General features: G+C 45.3%; 1 protein-coding gene across 1 annotated transcript in view; it reads right to left on the bottom strand.

The window, feature by feature from the left end:
• Positions 1-27,259, bottom strand: part of LOC129709853 (arf-GAP with SH3 domain, ANK repeat and PH domain-containing protein 2-like) — an 83,651-nt gene that overhangs the window by 16,568 nt on the left and 39,824 nt on the right. The window contains exons 6-18 of the mRNA XM_055656470.1: positions 27,187-27,236; positions 22,644-22,773; positions 20,916-21,001; positions 15,173-15,248; positions 14,326-14,412; positions 13,329-13,432; positions 11,181-11,250; positions 9,621-9,708; positions 7,241-7,289; positions 5,774-5,940; positions 4,942-5,075; positions 3,562-3,656; positions 556-736 (exon numbers count right to left, since the gene is read on the bottom strand). Coding sequence (XP_055512445.1) covers positions 556-736; positions 3,562-3,656; positions 4,942-5,075; positions 5,774-5,940; positions 7,241-7,289; positions 9,621-9,708; positions 11,181-11,250; positions 13,329-13,432; positions 14,326-14,412; positions 15,173-15,248; positions 20,916-21,001; positions 22,644-22,773; positions 27,187-27,236 — 1,317 coding nt within the window. The remainder of the gene's footprint in view (positions 1-555; positions 737-3,561; positions 3,657-4,941; positions 5,076-5,773; positions 5,941-7,240; positions 7,290-9,620; positions 9,709-11,180; positions 11,251-13,328; positions 13,433-14,325; positions 14,413-15,172; positions 15,249-20,915; positions 21,002-22,643; positions 22,774-27,186; positions 27,237-27,259) is intronic.

Raw genomic sequence — 27,259 nt, 5'->3', positions numbered from 1 at the left:
GGTGCCGTCTGTACGGAGTTTGCACGTTCTCCCCATGACCGCGTGTGTTTCCCCCGAGATCTTCAGCTTCCTCCCACACTCCAAAGGCCTACAGGTTTATAGGTTAATTGGCTTGGTATAAGTGTAAAATTGGCCCTAGTATGGGATAGTGTTATTGTGCGGGGATCGCTGGTCGGCGAGGGCTCTGTGGGCCAAATGGCCCGTTTCCGCGCTATATCTCTATAAAAACTAGTAACGGGTGGAGGGCAAGGGTGGGGCTAAAGGTTGCAAACATCAAGAGATGACAATTTCGAGGAACAGATGCAGAGGTGGCAACTATCAGAAGGAGCTCAGAGGGGATACAATGACGGGATAAAATCCAACAAATAACAACAACATAAATACAAACACAAGCACTCTCGTCTGTGGCGAAAAAAATCTCATTAACATCCAGAAAAATGTATTCATCTAATTTAGACCAGAAACAGTACCCGCCTATTCTGGCCCAGAGAATCTTTTAATTTTGAAAGATATGAATCTGGGAAACATCATCCATCAGAAGGTGACAAGAATTACCTGCCCATCGGGTAGTGTCAGGGGTGCAGTAAAATCCACACCTTCTCCATACATCTGCAGCAATGCCAAGAGGTCCCTGTTCCGAATGGCTTCAAACAGCTTAAATCCCCCTCTGCAGATGCCTTTTTTGGTATATTTATGTTCCACATATTTTGTGGTAATATATTCTTTTCGGGCATTCCTATGGATATCGGAATAAAAAGATTTCAATTGCACAGTTCCTTACAGAATATGGCATTCAATAATGTACTTTGCAACACAGCAACCCTTGCAAATTTAGTTTAGGGTAACAATGCAGGATGGAAATAGGCCCTTCGGCCCACCCAGTCCATGCTGCCCATCGATAGCCCATTCACACTCGTTCCATGTCAAGTCAAGTCAAGTCAAGTTTATTTGTCACATACACATACGAGATGTGCAGTGAAATGAAAGTGGCAATGCTCGCGGACTTTTGTACAAAAGACAAACAACAAACAACCAAACAAATTATAAACACAATCATAACACACATATTCTTTTACATAATAAATAATAGAAGGAAAAACGTTCTGTATAGTTAGTCCCTGGTGAGAAAGGCGTTTACAGTCCGAATTGCCTCTGGGAAGAAACTCCTTCTCAACCTCTCCGTTCTCACTGCATGGCAACGGAGGCGTTTGCCTGACCATAGCGGCTGGAACAGTCCGTTGCAGGGGTGGAAGAGGTCTCTCATGATTTTGTTTGCTCTGGAGTTGCATCTCCTGTTGTATAGTTCCTGCAGGGGGGTGAGTGAAGTTCCCATAGTGCGTTCGGCCGAATGCACTACTCTCTGCAGAGCCTTCTTGTCCTTGGCAGAGCAATTCCCGAACCAGATGGTAATGTTCCCGGACAAGATGCTTTCCACCGCCGCTGCGTAGAAGCACTGGAGGATCCTTGGAGACACTCTGAATTTCCTCAATTGCACACTTGCCCATCCTACACACTAGGGGCAATTTCCAGAAGCCAATTAACCGACAAACCTGTACGTCTTTGGAGTGTGGGAGAAAACTCACGGGGTCATGGGGAGAACGTACAAACTCCGTACAGACAGCACCCGTAGTCAGGATCGAACCGGGTCTCTGGCGCTGTGAGGCAGCAGCACTACCGCTGTGCCACCGAGCCATCATGTGCAAAATGATTTCTTCACAACAAGCTGCCAACCACCAACATGATAACCAATTAATGTTGTTGAGGGATATCTACCAGGATACCACAATTAGTTCCACCACTTTTCAAAATAATTCCATGAGATCCGTCATCGCTATTCAAGACTCCGATGAGATTTTGCATCATCAGCTTGTCTAGAAACCAGTTCGTTCAATAACATGCTGGACATCAAGACCAGATGTTTTGTATATAACTGTTTGGGGTCCAGAAACAACACAGCCACAAGTACCACTGGTAGCTGAACGGTGAGCAATGTTATGGACAAACACTGAGAATAGCCTAGACATCACAGTCATATATTCATAGAAACAGGCCCTTCAGCCCAACTTGCCCATGCCGACCAACATGCCCCATCTACACTAATCACACCTGCCTGTGTTTGGATCACATCCCTCTCAATCTTTCTGATCCATGTACATGTCCAAATATCTTTTGAATGCTGTTATAGTACCTGCCTCAACTACCTCCTCTGGCAGCTCGCTCCGTATACCCACCAGCATTTGTGTAAAAAAATTGCCCCTCAGGTTCCTGTTAAATCGTTCCTCCCACATCTTAAACCGAAACTCTCAGGTTCCCCTACAGTGGAGAAAAATACACTGTGCATCCACCGTATCTATTCTCTTTATTATCTTATACACCTCTATAAGATCACCCCTCATCCTCCTTCACCCATCCACCGAATCTACATAGATCAGCAAACTCAACACATTAACATTATCCTACACATACGAGGGACAATGTACAATTTTACCGAAGGCAATCAACCTACAAACCTGTACGCCTTTGGAGTGTAGGAGGAAACCGAAGATCTCGGAGAAAACCCACGCAGGCCACTGGGAGAGCGTACAAACTCCGTACAGACACCGTATAGTCAGGATCCAACACGGGTCTCTGGCAATGTAAGGCAGCAACTCTACCGCTGCGCCACCATGTTGTGTCACTATACTTACAAGCAAGTTATAGACTGGTGTCCAGCAGCTATTCGCAGAGTTCCAGGTTAGAATAGACTACACAGATGTTATGTTAGAGGTCATAGACAAAGCACAACACCAGCAAGTCTACACAGAATAACCCACTGCAAGTTGGTGAGAATGTGGAACTCACAAGATGTAGTTGAAATAAAGTATTGCGCGCACTATGGGTCAGAAATAATTTATATACAAGGGACCAGAGGGATATCTTTTTGCAGTGGTGGGAGTGGTGGGTCTATGGAACAAACTGCCAGTGGGAGGCTGTGGAGGTTTGCACAATGACATTAGAAAACAGACACAAAATGCTGGAGTAACTCAGCGGGACAGAATAGCAGCATCTCTGGATAGAAGGAATGGGTGATGTTTCGGGTCGAAACCCTTCTGCAGACTAAGCCTGAAGAACATTTTTCCTGCATCTAGTCTGTTCAACCCCTTAAGAATTTTATATGCTTCTTCTATAAGATCCCCTCGCATCCTTCGAAATTCCAGTGAATATAAGCCCAGTCGATCCATCCTTTCATCATATGACAGTCCCGCCATCCCGGGAATTAACCTGGTGAACCTAGGCTGCACTCCCTCAATAGCAAGAATGCCCTCCCTCAAATTATGAAGGCAAAATTGCACACAATACTGTAGGTGTGGTCTCACCAGGGCCCTGTACAACTGGAGAAGGACCTCCTTGCTCCTATATCCAGAATCCAATCCAGTGCACAAACATAGATGTGGAGACACTGGGATGGTGACGTCATGGTCGTGATGTTAAAACGTTTGTGCTGACACACACACACACACACACACACACACACACACACACACCACCTATTCACAGCACTGGGCCATGTTTGGTACTTACATGTCACTGGTTGGACTGGGTTTGACACCACACTGAGCTGGCAAGTTTGCCTCAAAGATTTCATTCAATCGTGCGTTTCCAATATTGACAGCAAGCTGCAGGAAACAAGACAGGCCCATGTCAATGGTACAAACAGTCTATATAGTGAAAACACCAACTAACCATGAAAACAGCAGGTGGACAAAAATGCTAGAGAGAAACTCAGCAGGTGAGGCAGTATCTATGGAGTGAAGGAATAGGTGACGTTTCGGATCTAGACCTTTCTTCAGTCTGAAGAAAAGGGTTTCGACCCGAAAGGCCACCTATTCCTTCGCTCCATAGATGCTGCCTCACCCGCTGAGTTTCTCCAGCATCTTTGTCTACCTTGGATTTTTCCAGCATCTGCCGCTCTTTCTTAAACATGAAAACAGCAGTCTCTTTCTCTGGGTGGCCAAACATATTATGTGCATCTCCCGACATGGAATTAAAGGATATGGGGAGAAAGCAGGAACGGGGTACCGATTCTGGATGATCAGCCATGAACATATTGAATGGCGGTGCTGGCACGAAGGGCCAAATGGCTTACTCCTGCACCTACTTTCTATGTCACAACTCACTATGTGCGCCAACCCACCCCATACTATCCCTAACGTGCCTTCCATAACACCTCCATCCCATTCCAAAATGGCCAATCTTCAAGATTCTGCAACTCCTGTGCTCCAATCCACAAGCTACAACAAACAAATTCCGAACCCCATTCTTCACCTTCAAGACTAAGATAACCTTAGATTTTCTACTTGCGCCCAAAACAATATCTATTCTGTTAATACTCATCACTGGCATTACCGTTTTGGGGAACTTCTGTATGAAAAGCTGTTCTGCTTTTGTCTACCACAGTAGCTGCAACTCAAAAATGGTTCAGTGACTGAAAGGTGTCCTTGGACAACCTTAGGACCGAATCCTGTCCTCTCTGTCACCTTGACTCCATGATAAACAACGACTGATAGAAGGTGGAAAAACTACTAGAGAAATCCTCCTCCATGGCCAGAGTGAGTCCCACCGCAAATTGGAGGAGCAGCACCTCATATTTCGCTTGGGTAGTTTACACCCCAGCGGTATGAACATTGACTTCTCCAATTTCAGGTAGTCCTTACTTTCTCCTTCCCTCCCCTTACCAGCTCTCCCTCAGCCCACTGTCTCCGCCTCTTCCTTTCTTCTTCCCGCCCCCACCTCCACATCAAACTGAAGAAGGGTCTCGACCTGAAACGTCACCTATCCCTTTGCTCCATAGATGCTGCCTCACCCGCTGAGTTTCTCCAGCATTTTTGCCCACCAGAGAAATCCTGGGGGTGTTTTGATGGTGAGGACGGGGAGAGGCGGGGAAGAGATTATTTAACGTACCAAAAGTTCAGATGTGCTCAGAACATCCAGATTGAGAGACTGGATCCTGGAATAGTGAACACCCAACTCCCGATGAATCCCAGAACACTCAATGCAAGTCACAATGCCCAGGTTGGTGGAGAGCCAAGTGGGATCTGGAACATAAACCAGGGGGGGATTATATACATTTAGCTGGAAAACAAAAAGATTTATGATCACATTCCTTGAACAATGGTAAGCGCTATCTAATAGATTATCCCCTTGATATCGTTCTCTGCTATATGTTGTTGTCCAATGCAACTCATTTTATAAACAAAAATGTGTGAAATAATCCTTGCAGCGCTAGAGACCCGAGTTCGATCCTGACTGCGGGTGCTGTCAGTACTGAGTTTGTACGTTCACCCCGTGACCTGCATGGGATTTCTCAGAGATCTTCAGTTTCCTCCCACACTCCAATGATCTACAGGTCTGTAGGCTAATTGGCTTGGTAGAAATGTAACATTGTCCCAGTGTGTGTAGGGTTAGTGTTAATGTGCGGGGATCGCTGGTCGATGCGTACTCGGTGGGCCGAAGGGCCTGTTTCCGCGCTGTATCTCTAAACCAAACCTCTTTATCCCTTCAACCCAAGATTCTTGCAATCCCCAATTTCCATCGCTCCATCAATGGCAACCATGCCGTAGTGATGTCTCTCTCTCTCTATGTGCCACCCTCCCTGTACAGCTAGCCTGCATTCACGTGCTCAGTAGACCCACCTTTACTGTACATTTCCCAACATCTCCTGACGTGGCTCAGCAGTAATTATTGTTCGAGTCTGTCCCTTGTGACGGATTGGCTGCCAGTCCGCGTCACTCACCTGGTGCCCCGCAGTCACAGCACACCTCGTTTCCAGCCATCGCCCGGATATCAGCAATGACGGCTTTAGTCAGCTCTTGTACCGTGTCATTAATGCCGTGGCTGGCGTCTCCCTTGAAGGCATTGTTGAGCGCCTCCTCCTTGCTGTTCTGCAACACAGCGACCCACCTGACAACACAAGAACATGATTGCAAACCATCATCAAGGGATTCCTGTTTTCATTTTAGAGACCCAACACGGCCCACCGAGTCAGCACAGACCAGCGATCCCCGCACATTAACACGATCCCTTCACACACACTAGGGACAATTTTACATTTATGCCAAGCCATCTAACCTACAAACCTGTACGTCTATGCAATGTGGGAGTAAGCCAGAGATCTCAGAGAAAACCCACGCACGTCACGGGGAGAAGGTACAAACTCCACACAGACAAGCACCTGTGGTCAGGATCGAACCAGGGTCTCCAGTGGTGTAAGGCAGTAGCTCAACCGCTACACCACCGTGCCATCCTGCTATAGACTTGACATAAATCACAGTGGCCACACAGTCTCACTGGATAAGGATCCGGTGCTGGTAAACTAATAAACAGGATAGGACCATGAGGTAGATGCATACAGTTTTATAGGACTACTACTAGACCAAGTGCAGGCTTTGATGCGGGTGCAGAGATGGTTGATCAGAATGCTGTCTGGATTAGAAGGTTTCAGCTGCACAGTTATTGGATAGACTTGGATAATTTTCTCTGGAGCGTTATAGATTGAGGGGAGACTAGATATAAGTATATGCATTTATCATAGACATAGATAGGGTAGACATTCAGAACCTTTTTCCCAGATTCTCTAGTCCAACACTAGAGGGCATAGCTATAAAGGTGAAGAGGAGGAAAGTTGTTTTTTTTACACCTGGAACATATTACCCAATGGGTGGTAAAGGTAGATACAATAGTGGCATTTAAGAGGCTTTTAGATAGGCACATAGAGGAATATGGATCATGGAAAGACAGCCGAGATCCATTTAAATAGGCATCAAGTTCAACACAAACATTATGGGCCGAAAGGTCTGTTCCTTTGGTTCTATGTTCTAATGTTCTATGTTCTATGTTCTAATGTTCTATGTTCTATGTTCTATGTTCTAATGTTCTATGTTCTAATGTTCTCCTATTTTGGATGAGACTTCTGCAATTCCTTGATTTACACAAACATGACATAAACATGTTGCAATGGGAATTACTTCTCCCCAGGCACTGACACAAACAGTAGAGGTCCAAGGGCAACCCATGCAAGTTCCAGGACAAATTTCTCCACAAAATAACCTACAAATAGTCGTTTGCACCCATCACTACAGAGAGAAAACTAAATGGCTTCATGTTGTGCAAGAATTAAAAACAAAGGCACTATACCATTGAATTTCGAGGTGATCCACCATACTGTGTGAAATGGTGTATAAAAGCCACCCTTTTTACTCACACTTGACATTCTTGCTCGTCTTCCGTCTGGAAGTGATACGTTCGATTATCTGCGGAAATTAAGAGGTGTTGGAGTTAAGGGAAGCCACTCAGCTTCAGCTTAAATTTCACATATCACAGCATCAGACCCACATTCCCCACAGGTGTGCTGCACTGTCAGAGGTGGCATCCTTCAGTTTGAGATATTACACCAAGGTCACGTTAAATCTCTCAGGTAAATACAAAAGATTATGGTTGATCTTCAAAAGCAGTACGAGTTCTCCACAGTGAGCAGGGTGAATGGTTATTCCTTATTTAATTAACGGATATTTTTTTTTGTTACTTATTCATAGAGTCATAGAGTGATACAGCATGGAAACAGGCCCTTCGGACAATTTGCACACACAGGCCAACATGTTCCACCTACACTAGTCCCAAGGGAGTTAGATGTGGCCCTTGTGGCTAAGGGGATCAGGGGGTATGGAGAGAAGGCAGGTACGGGATACTGAGTTGGATGATCAGCCATGATCATATTGAATGGCGGTGCAGGCTCGAAGGGCCGAATGGCCTACTCCTGCACCTAATTTCTATGTTTCTATCTGCCTGCGCTTGATCTATGTCCCTCCAAACCTGTCCTATCCATGTACCTGTCTTAACGTTTCTTAAACTTTGTGATAGTCCCAGCCTCAACTACCTCCTCTGGCAGGTTATTCCACACATCCACCACCCGTTGTTTGGAAAAAGTTGGCCCTCAGATTCTTATTAAATCTTTTCCCCTTCACCTTAAACCTATGTCTTCTGGTCCTTGATTCACCTACTCTGAGCAAAGACTCTGTGCATCTACCCGATCTATTCCTCTCAAGACTTTATACACCTCTATAAGATCACCACTCACTTTTCAGGATTTGGAAATTGGTGGACAGATCAACATTTATCACCCATTATAGTCACAAAGTGCTGGAGTAACTCAGCGGGTCAGGCAACATCTCTGGTGAAAAGGGAAGAGGTGACGTTTCAGGTCGAGACCCTTCATCAGATCGAGCCATGCTCATCAGATTTATCATAATGGATTTATCACCCATTCCTACTCGCCCCCCTCCCCCACAACCAAGTGTGTTACAAGGAAAGCCACTACCTTGAGGCACTACGCTCTTTGTAAATGAAGTATTTGCACAGAGCCTTTGGGGTGAGGAGATCCAGAATTTAGACCCAAGGACAATGAAGGACCAGCAAAATGATGGAGTAACTCAGCGGGTCAGGCAGCATCTCTGGAGTGAAGGAACGGGTGACACTTTGAATATTTAGGTTGTTGATGGGCTGCTAATGCAGGTTGCTTCATTTTGGATTTGTTCAGCTTTGTGGGAGATGTTCGAATACCACTCATCCAGTTGGCCACAGTGGACAGAGCACAGGTGTTCAGCAAAATGGTGGCCAGGTCTGTGTTTGCTCCCACAGAGAGATCTGATGCAATAGACAAAGTCGGAAGAGGTCCAGGTGAATCTCTGTCTCACCTGTAAAGGCGGTCTAATTCCCAGTGGATACTATTCCATCAGAAGCAGCAAGGTGGCACAGGGTTAGGGTTGCTGCCTTACAGCGCCAGAGTATCAGGTTCGATCCTGACCACGGGTGCTGTCTGTACAGAGTTTGCACGCTCTCCCCGTGACCTGCGTGGGTTTTCACCAGGTGCACTGGTTTCCTCCCACACTCCATAGACGTACAGGTTTGTAGATTAAATGACTTGGGTAAAATTGTAAATGATCCCTTGTGTGTGTGTGTGTGTGTGTGTGTGTGTGTGTGTGTGTGTGTGTGTGTGTGTAGGATAGTGTGTTGGTGTGCGGTGTGATTGCTGGTTGGCGCGGACTCGGTGGGCAGAAGAGAATGTCTCCACACTGAATCTCTAAACTAAATTAATCCAGACTTGTGCCTTATCAGTGGTGGAATGATTTCAGGATATTCCCAGTCTATATGCCTCAACCATTCATCTGGAAAACGCCATAGTCAAAGAACGGAAGACCATCATACTCTTGCTTGGAGTAGTTTGCTGTTGACATTAGCTGACACATTTCTGAACACAAAGACTGTTACCACCATTCAGAACTACCATAGTTGCAAAGAAAGACTCAAAAAGTTGGAGTAACTCAATGGGACAGATGGCATCTCTGGAGAAAAGGTATAGGTGACGTTTCATGTCGAGGCCCTTCTTCAGACCCGAAATGTCACCTGTTCCTTTTCTGCAGAGATGCTGTCTGACCCGCTGAGTTACTCCAGCTTTTGGCGTCTCTCTTCAGTTTAAACCAGCATCTGCAGTTCCTTCCTGCACAGTTGCAGAAAGTTCGGGAAATGCCGAACAGCCCAACGCAAATGAAAGATCACCGCGTGCACATTGCAATAACTACACTTACGTGCTATAAGGTCGAAGCATTTTCTTTCTTCGAGGTTTGGCCTCACCTGGCAGGTGAGCAGGTTGAGTTTTGCCGGAGGTCTGTTGATCTGAGAGATATTTGGAGAAGAAAATGAGAAAAACGGGACTGGAACAAACAAATTGGGCAAAATGACTTCCCCCCCCCCCCCCCCCCCCCCCCCCCCCCCCCCCCCCCCATGAGAAGAGGCCAGAATTATTTCTATCCCAAGCTGACCTAAATTTTTTTTTTTTTAAATAATTAATTGTACTTCATACCCAATGCCATTAAGCTAGAACATTATTTAAACTAACTTGAGTTATTCATTTGCGTAGGAAGGAACTGCAGATGCTGGTTTAAACCGAAAAGCTGGAATAACTCAGCGGGACAGGCAGCATCTCTGGAGAGAGGGAAGAACCCTACTCTATCTCCATTCAGTATCCGCAGAAGTGTTCATGTTAGATTAGAGATACGACTTGAAAACAGGCCCTTCGGCCCACCTAGTCCGTGCTGACTATTGATCTACTGCACAGTAAGGGCAATTTACAGAAGGCAGCTGAGCTGCACACCAGCATGTCGGAGGAAACAGGAGCACCTGGAGAAAACCCACATGGTAACAGTGAGAATATACAAACTCCACATACAGACAGCCCCTGTAGTCAGGATCAAACCTGGGTCTCTGGCACTTTGAGGCTACAGCTCTACCCCTGCGCCAAATGGTCAACTGTTGATATCAATAAAGATACAGCATCCTGGTTCTTACTATCCCCAAGGATAGAAGGACGAGAGGATATCTTATAGAAACATATTAAATTCTTCATGGATTGGACAGGCTAGATGCAGGAAAAATGTTCCCAATGCTGGGGGAGTCCAAAACCAGGGGTCACAGTTTAAGATTAAGGGATGGGCCATTGAGGGCTGAGATGAGGAAAAACCTTTTCACCCAGAGAGCTGTGAATCTGCGGAATTCTCTGCCACAGTAGGCAGTGGAGGCCAATTCACTGGATGTTGTCAAGAGAGTTAGTTTTAGCTCTGAGGGCTAACGGAATCAAGGGATATGAGGAAAAAGCAGGAACGGGGTACTGATTTTGGATGATCAGCCATGATCATGTTGAATGGCGATGCTGGCTCGAGGGGGATGAATGGCCTACTCCTGCACCTATTTTCTATGTATCTAAAAGATGTAGCAACTTTAAGGTTGCCATTCAGACTGGCCAAGTCTATCGATCCTGGAGCATTTTTCCGACCTGCATGGCTCACGACACACTGGGACACACTAATGTCCGCAGAACTAATGCCCAACATTGCATCTGATTTTCATCAGCAACACGACTATAAAAGCAATTTGTCCCTCTTGCAATTTCAATTTGGATAGAAACACCTTAGCGTTAGGGTATGGGGGAAGTCATTCGATATGTTATTCCAATAACCCAATTTAAAAGAAAGACATGATAGTAGTCCATTATTTAATTGCACTGTTCAATAACAGCAGGTTTACATAAAGTAACCTCCAACATCCTGAGGTTTATCCTCCACGAGTCTGTACCACCACGTTTTACTCACAGTACTGTGTGATATCGTAAGATAGCCGTATTTAACTCCACATTTTCTCTTCTGCCACACTCTTCGGATCCTGACAATTGAAAAAGATGAATTAAGGTTTGCCACAGACGCAGGGAATTCAACCCAACAGTCTATCGATGGTTGGCAAAACTATAGGGAGGCCACACATTTAATGGAACTTTCATTTTTTCAGGTCCAAACACAATAGTTTCTCACACGGAGACACAAGGAACTGCAGATGCTGGTTGACAAAAAAAGACAAATAAAACTGCTGGAGTAACTCAGCAGGTCAGGCAGCATCACTGGAGAACATGGATGGGTGATGTTTCGGATCGGGATCCCGAAACGTCACCTATCCACGCTCTCCAGATACACTGCTGGACATGCTGAGTTACTCCAGCACGTGGCATTTTTTTAAGCTTCCCAGACGACAGGATACATCAAGGCACAAAGAACCAAAGATTTTAAAATGCACCACGAGTGAATTCCACTGCCTCCCTGCTTTTTCATGAGTGTGGGAAAACTAGGAGCCTGACTCCCAAGTTGCCGCACTGTAGGAGCTGTTAGTTGCCTTAAAGGTTGGAAGTCCAGGGAAAATTGGGTTTGATAACAAAGTCAGCAGGAAAGAGGATGAAATGAGGGTGAATGCATTAATAGCCCTTTGTACATAGCAGAATAGGCAAAATGTCCGCAGTAAAATTGGAGTAGCATACATACAATTAAGAATATGTTGAAGAAGGAACTGCAGATGCTGGAAAAATCAATCAAAGGTAGACAAAAATGCTGGAGAAACTCAGCGGGTGAAGCAGCATCTATGGAGCGAAGGAATAGGTGACGTTTCGGGTTGAGACCAAGAATATTGTCATTTTTGCTGTGGGGACATTGAGCTCGGTCTGAAGGAAGGGAATGTTGACTAAGGAGGAAAAGGATGAAACTTGTACTCCACTTTCAAAAGGGGGTGAAGGGCTGTGGACTTGTGGAAACACCAAGACCCGGTGCTTGGCCTTGCATCACCCGGCGTGGCTTTAATGGCTGCGGGACATTTAACATCGCCCGCTGGGGGCTTTGACTCTGTCTTTGACTCCGACATGGGGGGGGAGAGGGGAGTGCAGGGGAGAGAAATGTTTTTTTTGCCTTCCTTCACAGCGAGGAGAAGATGCGCTGTGAAGGATATTTGTGTAAATTGTGTTGTGTCTTGGGTCTTTTTCGTTTTGCATGTATGACTGCAGAAACGACATTTTGTTTGGACCTCAACGGGGTCCAAACGACAAATAAATTGTATTGTATTGTATTGTATTGTAATTAAATTTAGCAAGGCCAATGTAACGAAATACAAGTGGATTTAAAGAATAGTGATAGACACAAAAAGCTGGAGTAACGCAGCGGGTCAGGCAGCATCTCTGGAGAAAAGGAATAGGCGATGTTTCGGGTCAAGACCCTTCTTCAGACCGAGCAGTGAGAGAACAGTGAGCTCTCTTAATGGCAAAGGGTTAAAAAAGTTTCACTGAAATATAATTTTACATCACAGAAGTAGCCGTTCGGCCTCTTTATATCCCTACTATTTTTCCCCAGCCAAGTATTTTTTAATTTCTTGTCAAAATGTATCATTTCAATTATCCCATGTCACATTTTCACAAAAACATTTGCGTCAAAAACAATTGTGGATACAAGGAGCCGAGGATGCTGGTTTACAAAACAAAAACACGCAAAGAGCTAAAGCAACTCAGTGGGTCAGGCAGCATCTGTGGAGAATGTTTCACGTCAGCACCCTTCTTCAGTCAGAAGAAGGGTCCCGACCCGAAACGTCACCTAACCATGCTCCCCACAGATGCTGTCTGACCCATTGAATTACTCCAGCACTTGGTGTCTTTTCGTGTCACCTTTGCTTCTTTTGCCACAGTTCTCAAATGCAAGCTTTGGTTGTTGGCCCTCCTGCCAACGCAAAACAGTTTCACCCTATTTACACCACCAAATCGCTTTACGGCGTTGAGGTTTTCAAATCAAATTTCCCCTTAAACTCTATTCTTGGAGGTGAAGAGAGAAGAGTTCGTTTGGTAGCGAACGTTGTATGTTTAAAGCATTTCCTGGAGCTAACCGAGCTCCATGGATCATACAAAATGGAAGCCTCTTGACCTCTCAGTTTCTCACCCATCGCTCTTCTTGTACAGGAAGCCAGATTTTTCTGTTCCATACATACGGTTTCCTGGAAGAGGGTGTATGCTGTAGCCAGAATTTTTCCGATTCAAACATTCCTTCAAACAAAAATGTAGAAAGCAAATGTTTTACAACAGTTGGTGGAAAACAAACGGAATGAAAAAAAAAAAATCCAGTTTACGACTAGCAAGTAATCTTGTACAACATTAATAATGAGAACTAAATGAGATGCATAACAACAAGAGATTTCTGCATTTAAATCATTGTAAAATGGGGGAGGAGATACGAGGTACAAGGGGGGGAAAGTTGCAGACTGCTCACCACCATACAGGCGCCACATGTCGACATGTCGCTGGATGACGCCTGTTTGGTCGTGAGTAGTCGCCCAAAGAGTCGTAGCTTTTTCTGGTCGCCCCTGGGTTTTCAACATTTTGAACATTTTCGGCGACCTGCTGCGACTATGACGGGTGCTAAGTCGCCGAAAAAAATCGCGTAAGTGGGACAGGTCCTTTAGAGTTTCACCTCAGCAAACTACCTCCATTTTGAGGAACCATCATTGCTTTAAAAGCACTAAATCCAACTTCCTTCATTCCCAGTGACATTTCCTGATGGGTTAAACATTTCCAGGTTTAACTTCCGATTTCTAGCATCTGAAGTATTGGCATGGCACACATCCTCTTCCTTGGTTTCCTGAACATCCACCCCCTTCATCCCACCAGTATTCCCCATATCTTCAGCTAACACATCTACGTGCTCCAGAATTCTCTCCCTTCCCCGATGTCTCCCTTGGCTTCTTAAAAGCCTCCGCTTTGCCCAAGCTCTTGGACTGCCCGTCCAAAACCACCGAGTGCCTTCAGAATCCTCCACCACTCTTCCCCATCCCTCACTACCCCACCCCTCAGCACCATTGCTATTTCCCCTCCCATCTGGCTGGTTTTCCTTCAAGACATTTTCACATACAAGGAACATCCGTGACGCCAGAATCACCCACCTCTTTGTGGTCCACCTGGAGCACCGATCTGAGGGAGTCCCTGATCTGTGTGAGTTGCTTCATCTCCTCGTCCTGCACTTGCTTCAACTTCAGGCCAAAGGGAAGAAAACACTCATTAGAGCAGGAGGGAGCTCATCCATCAGAGGATTTCAGACCACATACAACAAGCTAACACACAGGTCGTTGCGAGCTATGGATTAAAAAGAAAAATAGCATTCATTTTCTGAAAGGCTACCCTCAAGGGAAAATCGTTGCGAGCTATGGATTAAAAAAAAAACAAAAAAAAAAAACGCATTCCTTTTCCGATAGGCATTTACCCTCAAGGCACCGCCATTCAATATGACATGGCTGATCATCCAACTCAGTATCCTGTACCTTATCATACCCCCTGATCCCTTTAGCCACAAGGGCCACATCTAACACCCTCTTAAATATAGCCAATGAACTGGCCTCAACTACCTTCTGTGGCAGAGAATTCCAGAGATTCACCACTCTCTGTGTGAAAAATGTTTTCCTCATCTCGGTCCTAAAAGATCCTTATCCTTAAACTGTGACCCCTTGTTCTGGAAACACACCTCAGAGAATTAACTTAAAAAGTGGACTATATTGACAGCGTGTTATCATGTAATGTGTATACATTTTTGGGTGAAAATATTTACATTGTTTTGGGAAGAGGATTGGAGTTGAAGGGTCTCAACCCGAAACGTCACCCATTCCTTCTATACAGAGATGCTGCCTTGTAACTCCCGCTGAGTTACCCCAGCATTTTGTATCTATCTTTGGATTTTTACGGCTTCTGGAACAGAGTACAACCCCAGTGCTGATCTGAAACATCTCGACAACTCACCGAGTGTATAATCACCGCCAATTTTTCCACAAAAGGAGTTAAGCTCTCAGCTGCCTTGAGACCATCCTGGAAGAAGCTTTTGGAAAAAAGAAAGCAGAAAGGGGTTAGGAACAGTCTTGCCCAGCCCACGCATAACAGATGTAGTGGTCAATGCAAATTAAACACTTGGCCGTTTTCTGTCATATTTTCCACACGTGTTTATAAAGTAGTTAAGGGCCTGTCCCACTCAGCGATTGTTTCGGCGACTGCCGGCGTCAATGACTGTGGCGTATATGGGTCGCCGAAAGATTCTGAATATTTCAAAATCTAACGGTGACAAAAAGTAATGGCGCGACACTTGAGGAGACACTGCGCATCGATACGTCATCACGCCATGCCACGCCGCTACTTTTTCAGTGACCTGATACGTCAGTGAATGATGCCGGCAGTCGCGGAAAAAATTGCCAAGTGGGACAGGCCCTTATTGGAATAAATTAAGTGAATGGGAACATAGTAAGTGTGTCCCATCACAGAACCAAACCATGCGTTTCCCCCCCCCGATAAGCTAATGGCAATATTTCCACACAGAACCATTTTGGTTAGCTATCCTATTCTGCACCAGGGTCCAGGACTCTATTCTTAGACGGTCTCGTTGCTGGGTCTCTGCTGGATTAGAAACATGTGGTCCCATACGCACCTAAATCTGTACATGACAAATGAGATTTGAAGGTGGCGGGACTGCAATGCCAATCGCAGTCAGAGATAACAAAAGGACCTGCACTATGCAGTGTTTACATCCTTAGCTCGGCTTCAGTTTGTCAGGTGTACCGAGGTACAGTGAAAAACTTTTGTTGCATGCCACCCAGTCAGCAGAAAGGCAACACATAATTATAATTGAGCCATTACAGTGTGCGGAGACATGATAAGGGAATAACATATAGTGCAAGGCAAAGCCAGCAAAGTTCGATCAAAGATAGTCCAATGAGATAGATAGTAGTTCTCCAGTTGTGGTCGGATGATTCAGTTGCCTGATAACAGCTGAGAAGAAACTGTCTCTGAATCTGGATAAAGTTGGCTGGAATATTGAGATGGGACACTAATATTCCCGCACACCCAGAGAACTGGGAATCACTCGGACTGCCACAACCCTGCTGAGGAGAGGTTGGGGAAGTTATTCCCCAGTATACCCTGATGACTTGGAGGAATGCAACAGAGACAAGGATTGAGCTCCTCATGGTCTAAATTCTAAATTCACATTTGATGCCAGTCCCTGGGTTCTTGTGGCCGTTCGATGCAGTTAAGACTTGAGACCCAGCGCAGAAACTGGCACTTCGGCCCATCATGTCCGCGCCAACCATCGATCACCTACTACACTAGCATTATCCTACACACTAGGAACAATTTACAATTTTACCAAAGCCAATTAACCTACAAACCTGTACGTCTTTGGAGTGTGGGAGGAAACCAAAGATCTCTGAGAAAACCCACGTGGGTCACGGGGAGAACGTACACACACTCCGTACAGACTGCACCCGTAGTCGGGATCGAACCCGGGTCCGTGGAGCGGCAAGGCAGCAACTCTACTGCTGCGCTCCAAGTTTGCACCTTGTTAGTGCAAGCAATCGAAGGTCAATTTTTAACCCAGTTAGAATGACCCAGATAGAATATACTGACTAAGACTAAGATAGTCTATGACATAAGATATCTATGACTAAGATAGAAATATACTGTGGGCATTGGATACATGTGATAGAAGATGCTGAAGGGATCCAGCAGCTCTGGCAGAATCCATCGGGAGATGATGGATCCAAATCTTCCATCAGCAGCCAGAGGCAATTGTTCCAAAATATTAAGCCAAATGGCCATCTTCCATTGTTTTTGCTTCAACCAATTATTTTACTTGCAAAATTATGAAGGAAAACTTTTAGTAATACTAATATTTTAGTAATACTAATATTAACACATTAATATTGTTGAAAATGTGTGGAGAAGTGGGATAAATCAGGACGTTTTGTCAGGATATTCAGCAAGGTAACATCAAACGGCGTTTTTAATGGAATGGTCCACTTGGCAAGATCTCTATCCCATCAAGAGAATCAGTTCCAAAATCAAATACAAATATATATGCTTTACAAAGAGAAAATGCACGCTGCCCGGAGCAAAAATAGCTCAACAATGCAGAGCTGCTGGGGATAGGAGGCCCTGCGATAAAATCTCCAGGAATAGGTCCAAATAAAGTTGGCAACATCATCCAACAGCTTTGATTAATTTGTAGCATTTACAGATTTTTCTCCAAATTCGCTGCCACTTTCCTTCCAAGACTGACCACCATGAAGTTCCGTCCCTCGATCTGAACACATTTCCATTTCCCGCCTTAACACGGATCACGTTAATGTTGGGTTTTTTTTTTTTTAATTTTCCCCTCATGTCTTTGAAGAGGTGTTGGCCAAAACGCACTTCCACAGCCACTCAACTCCTTCTGTAACAGAGGTCTGTGGCTACAACCTATTCCACATGCTTCCATCGGAACTCGTCCCTTTCAGCTGGATCCACTGATGATCCCAGATAACTACCCAGCGAGTCGTTAATCACTCCAGTCATCACATCCTGACATGCACACTTGTACTCAAAGCCATGCAGGGGGATCCTCCTGCCTTTGACCTTCTCTACAGCATTGACTGTCGACTTCAAAGCTGTCCTGGGTCACGCTTTATCTTTCTATCTTGTTCTGCTTTATATTCCACGGCACTTGGTGTTTCAACAAGTATTTTTCTCTCTCCTTTTCAGCCGACAGTGATCAAACCGCAGCTTTTGAATTCCACAACAGTCTCCCCCAGTCACGGGGTCGGGCAACACTCAAGACTGGAGGATGCGTAGAAGGCGAGCGTTTAAATTGTCAATCACACCCCAAATCTGAGCGCCGATTCAAGATTCAATTCAATTCAACTTTATTGTCATTGCACAAATACGAAGTACAGGTACAACGAAATGCAGTTTAGCGTCTGGTCATAGTGCAAGATAGTAGAAATAAAAAAATACTGGTTAACAATGTGTGGACTGTGGATGAATTAAACTGGTACATAGGCAAATAAATGTATAACAATGGGAGAGTATAAAAGATAGCTAGCGACGGGACTGTGAGTTCAGCAGTGTAATGGTGTTATTGAAAAAGCTGGTCCACATCCTGCTTGTGCGAGACCCGAGGCTCCTGTACCGCCTCCCTGATGGGAGGAGGGCAAATAGTCCATGGTTAGGGTGAGAGGGTTCCTTGATGATTTTCCCGGCCCGTCTCGGACACCGTTTGCGGTGGAGGGCATCCATGGCAAGGAGCGGGGCATCGATGATGTGCTGCGCGGTTTTCACCACCCGTTGTAGTGCCTTCCTGTCCGCTGCGGTGCAACTGCTGTACCATACCGTGAAGCAGGTGGTCAGGATGCTTTCGATGGTACAGCGGTAAAAGTTGGACAGGATCTGGGGGGGACAGGTGAGCTTTCTTGAGCCTCCTCAGAAAGTAAAGGCACTGCTGCGCCTTTTTGATCAGTTTGGTGGTCTTGAGGGACTTATATTGCAAATAAAGAGAGACTCGTTGATAGCTTAGACATGTTGAAGTGTATGGCAGATGTGGTGTAACAAGGAGAAGTGCAGGGTTATCCATCGATACAAAACACTGAGGCAGAGTACAGGTCCCCCCACCCATTTTCCACCACCCATTGTTTCAGAGTAGACAAAAGTACTGGAGAAAATTAGAGAAAAGAGCTGAAACCCTTCTTCAGACTGAAACGTTTTGGCCCGAAACGTTGCCTATTTCCTTGGCTCCATAGATGCTGCTGCACCCGCTGAGTTTCTCCAGAACTTTTGTCTACCTTCGATTTTCCAGCATCTGCAGTTCCTTGTTTAACCCAATGGTTCCAGAGCCATTTCGGATTATCCGTTTTGTGGGCCAACAGGGGGTCACGGCCTCCGAGGAGTCCAACGGTACTGGAACCAGAGTCAACCTTGGACGTTGACTATGGGAACGGATCTGCCGGCTCCAGCCGGGCCGGAGTTCCAGAGCCCCGGCCGCAGGGAGCAAATTCAACCCGGCAATCGCCCATGGAATTCCCAATGAGGTCAAGATTGGCTGCCTAAACCAATCTAGGAACCAATTTTTCTGGGGGAATTCGCAATTTTGACTGACTAAAGGTGTTGCCAGACCACCAATTGTCGGAAAATGAGTAGTGTACCTATATTAATGAAATGATGAGTGCTTGGGAAATGCTGAGCTACTAAAGGATGGGTGTGATCTTGTACACCAGCCACTGAAAGCAAAACTGGAAACGCAACAAGCAGTTAAAATGACAAATAGTGCGTTGCCTTTCATAGTCGGAGGTTTGAGTCCAGGAGCAAGGATTTCTTGCTACATTTTTACAATGCCTTGGTGAGGACACCCCTGATGTATTCTGAGCAGTTTTGGTTTCTGTGGATAGGAAAGGAGATACTTGCCAGGAGTAAGACAATAAAATGTTTCCCAGACGGATTCCAGATTTATAAAATGGCAGGACAGTCACACAGGAGAGATTGTTTAGAAGAATGAGAAGGGATTTAATTGGAATCTACAAACATACAGCAGGGCTGGACGGTCTGAATGCAGGGAGGAAGCTTCCTATGCCTGAGGTGTTTAGTTTAGTTTAGAGATACAGAGCGGAAACAGGCCCTTCGGCCCACCAAGTACACACCGACCAGTGATCCCCATATATTGCACTTTCCTACACACACCAGGGACAATTTACAATTATACCAAGCCAATTAACCTCCAAACTAATACGTCTTTGGATTGTGGGATAAACGGAGAGCCCGGAGAAAACCTACGCAGGTCACGGGGGAGAACGTGCAAACTCTATACAGCCAGCACGCATAGTCAGGATCGAACCTGGGTCTCTGGCGCTGTAAGGCAGCAACTCTACTGCTGCGCCACCGGTGAAGGAAGGAGGGGCATGTCCTAGAACAAGAGCTCACAGTCTCAGAATGCAAGTAAAACATTTCGGAACGAGGTCAGAAATATTCCTTCACTGTGCCTCCCACATCCATCCTTGCGATTTGAACTTTAAGTGAAAACTTTGAGACCCAGAGACAGAAACGTTTTGTGAAGAAAAAATATATTAATAACAACAAAACAAAGGCAGGTAAATAGAATTAAAATATATTCCTAATTTGAGGAAGAACATCCTTGCTATTGAGGGAGTGCAGCGCAGATTCACCAGGTTAATCCCCGGGATGGTGGGACTGTCATATGAAGAAAGATTGGAAAGAGTGGGCTTGTATTCAGAAGGATGAGAGGATATCTTATAGAAACGTATAAAATTGTAAAAGGACTGGACAAGCAAGATGCAGGAAAAATGTTCCCAATGATAGGGCAGTCCAGAAACAGAGTCCACAGTCTAAGAATAAAGAGGAGGCCATTTAAAACTGAGATGAGAAAAAACTTTTTCACCCAGAGAGTTGTGAATTTGTGGAATTCTCTGCCACAGGGGGCAGTAGAGGCCAAATCACTGGGTGAATTTAAAAGAGAGTTAGATAGAGCTCTAGGGGGTTAGCGGAATCAAGGGATATGGGGAGAAGACAGTCACGGTTTACTGACTGTGGAGGATCAGCCATGATCACAATGAATGGCGGTGTTGGGTCGAAGGGCCAAATGGCCTCCTCCTGTACCTGTTTTTTTATGTTTCTATGTTTCTAGATCAGTCATGATCTCAATGGATAGAGGAAGATCGTTAAAATGTCTTACTTCTGCTGAGCATGGAAGTACTTGATGAGGCTTTGGAGGAGGTCAGGCCCTTCGCGAATCTTTATTTCACTCACCCTGAGGAGATACTGTGAAAGAAACAAAGTGCAATCAGTTCACAATCTTGAGGATGTTGCCAGGACTAGCTACAGGGAGAGGTTGAGAAGGCTGGGACTCTATTCCTTGGAGCACAGGAGGACGAGGGGTGATCTTATTGAGAGGAATAGATCGGGCAGATGCACAGAATCTCTTGTTCGTAGTTGGGGAATCGAGGATCAGAGGACATAGGTTCAAGGTGAAGGGGGAAAGATTTAAAAGGAATCCGAGGGGTAATTTTTTCCACACAAGGGATGGTGGGTGTATGGAACAAGCTGCCAGAGGAGGTAGTTGAGGCTGGGCGATCCCAACGTTTACGAAACAGACAGATATGGGTTGGACAAATTTGGAGGGATATGGACCAAGTGCTGGAGGTGGGACTAGTGTAGCTGGGACATGTTGGCCGGTGTGGGCAAGTTGGGCTGAAGGGCCTGTTTCCACACTGTATCATTCTATGACTAATTTCAAGAGCGCCGAACACTCACTCTTCCTTAATTAAGAGCGCATTTTTCAGAGAGTTTAGATAAATTACAGAGAACGTTAGTGGATAAAAGATTAAAAAAAGCAACAATATTTTGCAATGATACTGGATGCAAAAGATAATTCCCTCCACTGCATTAGAAACATAGAAAATAGGTGCAGGTGTAGGCCATTCGAGCCTGCACCGCCATTCAATTTGATCATGGCTGATCATCCAACTCGGTATCCTGTACCTGCCTTCTCTCCATACCCCCTGATCCCTTTAGCCACAAGGGCCACATCTAACTCCCTCTTAAATATGGCCAATGAACTGGCCTCAACTACCTTCTGTGGCAGAGAATTCCACAGATTCACCACTCTCTGTGTGTGAAAAATGTTTTTCTCATCTCGGTCCTAAAATATTTCCCCCTTATCCTTAAACTGTGACCCCTTTGTTCTGGACTTCCCCAACATCGGGAACAATCTTCCTGCATCTAGCCTGTCCAACCCCTCAAGAATTTTGTAAGTTTCTATAAGATCCTTCCTCAATCTTCTAAATTCGAGCGAGTACAAGCCGAGTCTATCCAGTCTTTCTTCATATGAAAGTCCTGCCATCCCAGGAATCAGTCTGGTGAACCTTCTCTGTACTCCCTCTAATGGCAAGAATGTCCTTCCTCAGATTAGGAAGGGTTAGTAGGGTTATTAATGATGGTCTCAACACTGGGGACAGAGAGAATTATTTTCTTATCCTTCCAGTGGATATTGAAGATTTTGTAAATACACTTTATGTTTTCCTCCTTCTACAGTTTTGCCGGGGGAGAGTTGCTGCCTTCCAGCGCCAGAGACCCAGGTTCGAACCTGACTACAGGCGCTGTCTGTACAGTTTGTACCTTCTATCTGTGACCACATGGGTTTTCTCCGGGTGCTCCGGTTTCATCCCGCACACTCCACAGATGTACAAGTTGGTGGGTTAATTGACTTCTGTAAATTGTAAATTGTCCCTAGGGTGTGTAGGATAGTGCTAGTGGAATGGGGTGATTGCTGGACAGCGTGGACTCAGCTGGCCAAATAACCTGTTTATCGCTGAATGTCCAAAGTCTAAAGTGCAAAGTAAAGTGTAAAGTATGACTTCAGATTGATATAAATATTGTTTTCATTACATGGGCTGTAACTTGCCTCACACATCTGGAGTTGGAACATCTTTCTCTCTTTCTCCAAATCCTCTGCAATTTCTGCAGGACTTATTTCAGAACGGTTCAGTCCAAACTGCTTAGCCCGGTCTTTCTTCTCCTTTTCGATCTTGTTCCTAATAGTTAGGAGAGAGAAGGAACACATCAAACATCTGGCACAGATGTTGAAAGGACAGACACACACACAGGCACAACTGGTCCTGACTTTACAGTTTTCCAACGACCCCCGAGTTTGCCCAGGGACCAAAGTCAGTGATGGCCCACAATAGACAGCAGCATCTGGCAAAACTGAGCATAAAGCAATCTACGGACCATAAAGAAGAGACAGGGACAGGCAGCATCTCTGGATAGAAGGAATGAGTGACGTTTCAGGTCGAGACCCTTCTTCAGAACCCCTTGGGCCCACCAAGTCTGTGCCAACCAGTGATTGCCCTCATACATTAGGGACAATTAGTCTGCAGAAGGGTCTTGACCCAAAAACGTCACCCATTGCTTCTATCCAGAAATGCTGCCTGTCCCACTGAGTTACTGAAGACACAAAGTGCCCGGAGTAGCTCCCGTAGTCGGGATCAAACCCGAGTGCCGGGCGCTGTGAGGCAGCAACTCTACCGCGCGGAATTCAAATTCCTCCATAGAGCGTTCAGCATATGGGAGAGTCTAGGACTAGAGGTCATAGCCTCAGAATTAAAGGATGTTCTTTTAGGAAGGAGATGGAGGGATTTCTCGAGTCAGAGGGTGGTGAATCTGTGGAATTCTTTGCCACAGAAGGCTGTGTGGGCAAAGTCAGTGGATATATTTAAGGCAGAGATAGATAGATTCTCGGTTAGTACGGGTGTCAGGAGCTATGGGGGGGGGGGGGTAACGCAGGAGAATGGGGTTAGGACATACGAGATATGGGTGATGAAGTTTGGGGCTGCAACCACTTCTGTCTTTAAGGTGGGTATAAAGGTCCCATACCATTTTAATTTCTGGAGATCAGGTGTTCTGGACAATATTTATTCCAACCAACATCACAGCAACTACACAGATTATCCAGCCATTGTAACATGGCTTTTTTTTTGCAGCATTTTAAATGCTGCAATCCCTAGATACAGCTGTGCTTATGCATCAATAAGTAGCTGGTTAACTGCAAAGTTCTCAGACATAGTCATAGAGTGATACAACAAGGAAACAGGCACTTTGGCCCAACTTGCCCACATGTCTCAGCTACACTAGTCACACCTGCCAGTGTTTGGTCCATATCCCTCCAAACATATCCTATCCATGTACCGGTCTAACTGTTTCTTAAATGTTGGGATAGCCCCTGCCTCAACTACCTCCTCTGGCATCTTGTTCCACACATCCACCACCCTTGTGTGTGTGGAAAAAGTTACCCCTCAGATTGCTACTAAATCTTTTCCCCTTCACCTTAAACCTATTAAACCTATGTCCTCTGGTCCTCGATTCACCTACTCTGGGCATGAGACTGTGCATCTACCCAATCTATTCCTCTCGTGATCTTGTACACCTTGTATGATCGCCCCCTCATCCCTCCTGCACTCCAAGGACAAGAGTCCCAGCCTACTCAATTTCTCCCTATAGCTCAGACCCTCTAGCCCTGGCAACATCCTTGTCAATCTTCCCTGTACCCTTTCCAGTTTGACAACATCTTTCCTATAACACGATGCCCAGAACTGAACACAATCTGGGAAGTTATCCAAGGCACCTTGTAAATATGCTTTGCTTGTCCTCCAGATTGTCACTGCTCTCATATTATGGACCTGTTTATTTGCCGTGACCCGTTACTGACACTGCATAGAAAAAGGATTATTATACATGTGTTTAAGAAGGAATTGCAGATGCTGGAAATTCGAAGGTACACAAAAATGCAGGAGAAACTCAGCGGGTGCAGCAGCATCTATGGAGCGAAGGAAATAGGCAACGTTTCGGGCCGAAACCCCAAAGGGGTTTCGGCGCGAAACGTTGCCTATTTCCTTCACTCCATAGATGCTGCCGCACCCGCTGAGTCTCGCCTGCATTTTTGTGTACCTAAGGATTATTATACAACTGTAGGCAATACTAAAGGAACCAAAATATCAAAGCAGCTTGCGTTTGTCTTTGCCTTTCTTTAAAATGAGTTCACTCTTTTGTCTCAGTTTGTACTATTTTGTGGACGTTTTGCAAATCACTTCCCTTTTCCTGGGCTCATTTAAAGTGGCTCTCGATGAAATGAAGAAGTTGAAATGGAAAAATAAAACAAGGTGTGAGATGGACTCATCGCAAACCGACAGATCAATATACAGCATGCACTCATTCAAAATCTTTTAACGTACAAAATATATCCTTAAGATGCACATTGAGGATAAGTCCAGCACCTTCAGACAGAAGGCCAGAACCAAAGAGTGACTGAAGAGCACAGTCTGAAGAAGGGTTTTGGCCCGAAATGTTGCCTATTTCCTTCGCTCCATAGATGCTGCTGCTGCACCCGCTGAGTTTCCCGAACACTTTTGTCTCCCTTCGATTTTCCAGCATCTGCAGTTCCTTCTTAAACACCAAAGAGGAAGGGACTGCAGATGCCTGGCAGGCAGCATCTCTGGAGAGAAGGAATGGGTTGATGTTTCGAGTCGAGACCCTTCTTCAGACCGAGTCGGGGGAGTGGGAGATACAGAGATAAGGAAGTGTAGGGTGGGCCAAGTCAGGGGACAGGGAGATGACCGAGTGTGGGGAGAGGAAAGGGCGACTCCCTTCCTCCACCCCCAACATTAAAAAAAAAAATGAATGTTGAAACCAACAATGGAAATTATTCCCAATGGAATAACCTCGGAAGATGAAGGAAAGCTTTGTGGTGGAGCATGCAGGATAGATTTTGTTGCCAGGAAATAAGTTTATAGGAACTGGAAATTCCAGCTAAAGAACATCAGAAACTGTTACTCATACAAGATCCGTGTTTGCTGCTCAGGGCAGCCTTTATCCCATTTTGGTCCAAAGTTCCTGAATATTTCCGAAAACCTTAGCATAAAAAAAAACATGTCCTCAAATTGTTTTTATTCCATCCAAGGGAGTTAGATCTATTTGCTTCCAATTACGCTTCCATCAGGGTGGCACGATGGCGCAGCGGTAGAGTTGCTGCCTTACAGCGCCGGGTTCGATTCCGACTACGGATGCTGTCTGTAGGGAGTTTATACGTTCTCCCAGCGACCCACGTGGGTTTTCTAAGGGAGCTCCCTTGGGAAAGGGGGAGATGCAGCGAGACCTGGGTGTCATGGTACACCAGTCATTGGAAGGTAGGCATGCAGGTGCAGCAGGCAGTAAAGAAAGCGAATGGTATGTTAGCTTTCAGATTCAGATTCAATTTTAATTGTCATTGTCCGTGTACAGTACAGAGACAACGAAATGCATTCATTGCAAAAGGATTTGAGTATAGGAGCAGGGAGGTTCTACTGCAGTTGTACAGGGTCTTGGTGAGACCACACCTGGAGTATTGCATACAGTTTTGGACTCCAAATCTGAGGAAGAACATTATTGCCATAGAGGGAGTACATAGAAGGTTCAGACTGATTCCTGGGATGTCAGGACTGTCTTATGAAGAAAGACTGGATAGACTTGGTTTATACTCTCTAGAATTTAGGAGATTGAGAGGGGATCTTATAGAAACTTACAAAATTCTTAAGGGGTTGGACAGGCTAGATGCAGGAAGATTGTTCCCGATGTTGGGGAAGTCCAGGACAAGGGGTCACAGCTTAAGGATAAGGGGGAAATCCTTTAAAACCGAGATGAGAAGAAACTTTTTTCACACAGAGAGTGGTGAATCTCTGGAACTCTCTGCCACAGAGGGTAGTTTGAGGCCAGTTCATTGGCTATATTTAAGAAGGAGTTAGATGTGGCCCTTGTGGCTAAGGGGATCAGGGGGTATGGAGAGAAGGCAGGTACGGGATACTGAGTTGGATGATCAGCCATGATCATATTGAATGGCGGTGCAGGCTCGAAGGGCCGAATGACCTACTCCTGCACCTAATTTCTATGTTTCTATGTTTTTTCCTCCCACACTCCAAAGATGTACAGGTTTGTACATTTTTTTTTTTTTTTTTAAATTGTCCCCACTGTGTGTGGGATAGTGCGGGGATCGTTGGCCGGCGTGGACTCGGTGGGACGATGGGCTTGTTTCCGCGCTGTATCTCTAAACTAAACTAAAGCAATGGAAGGGGATCATGCAGAGGCCATGCTATTGCCATTAGCCGGAAACTCATCTTAACTAAATGTCATGAAAATATCAAGGGGGCTTGGATATTCACTCAAGAGCTTCATCCCCCAATTCCATCATCTAATGAGTCTGACTACAATGGACAAGAGCAGTAGATGACCAAGTATATTTTTCTTTGGTAGAATTAGTTGTGATGGGATGCAGGAGTTGAGGAAGCCTCTCTTTAAACAGTGACACCTTTAATCACAAGGCAGGGTTCCAGTTCAATCTCTTCCGAAGAATACTAGTGTAAGGAAGAACTAGCAAATATTTCTTAACCATTCTTTCCTCTTGTAGAACTGAAACTTACGCTTTATTTTCGTAATCCTTCCAAGCTTTCTCAATCAGTTTCTTTGGGTCCTGTAGACAAAACAAAGACCAGT

Source organism: Leucoraja erinacea, chromosome 26 (assembly GCF_028641065.1).
Source record: "Leucoraja erinacea ecotype New England chromosome 26, Leri_hhj_1, whole genome shotgun sequence".
In the NCBI taxonomy this organism is placed as follows: domain Eukaryota; kingdom Metazoa; phylum Chordata; class Chondrichthyes; order Rajiformes; family Rajidae; genus Leucoraja; species Leucoraja erinaceus.
This window is presented reverse-complemented; position numbering and strand designations above follow the sequence as displayed.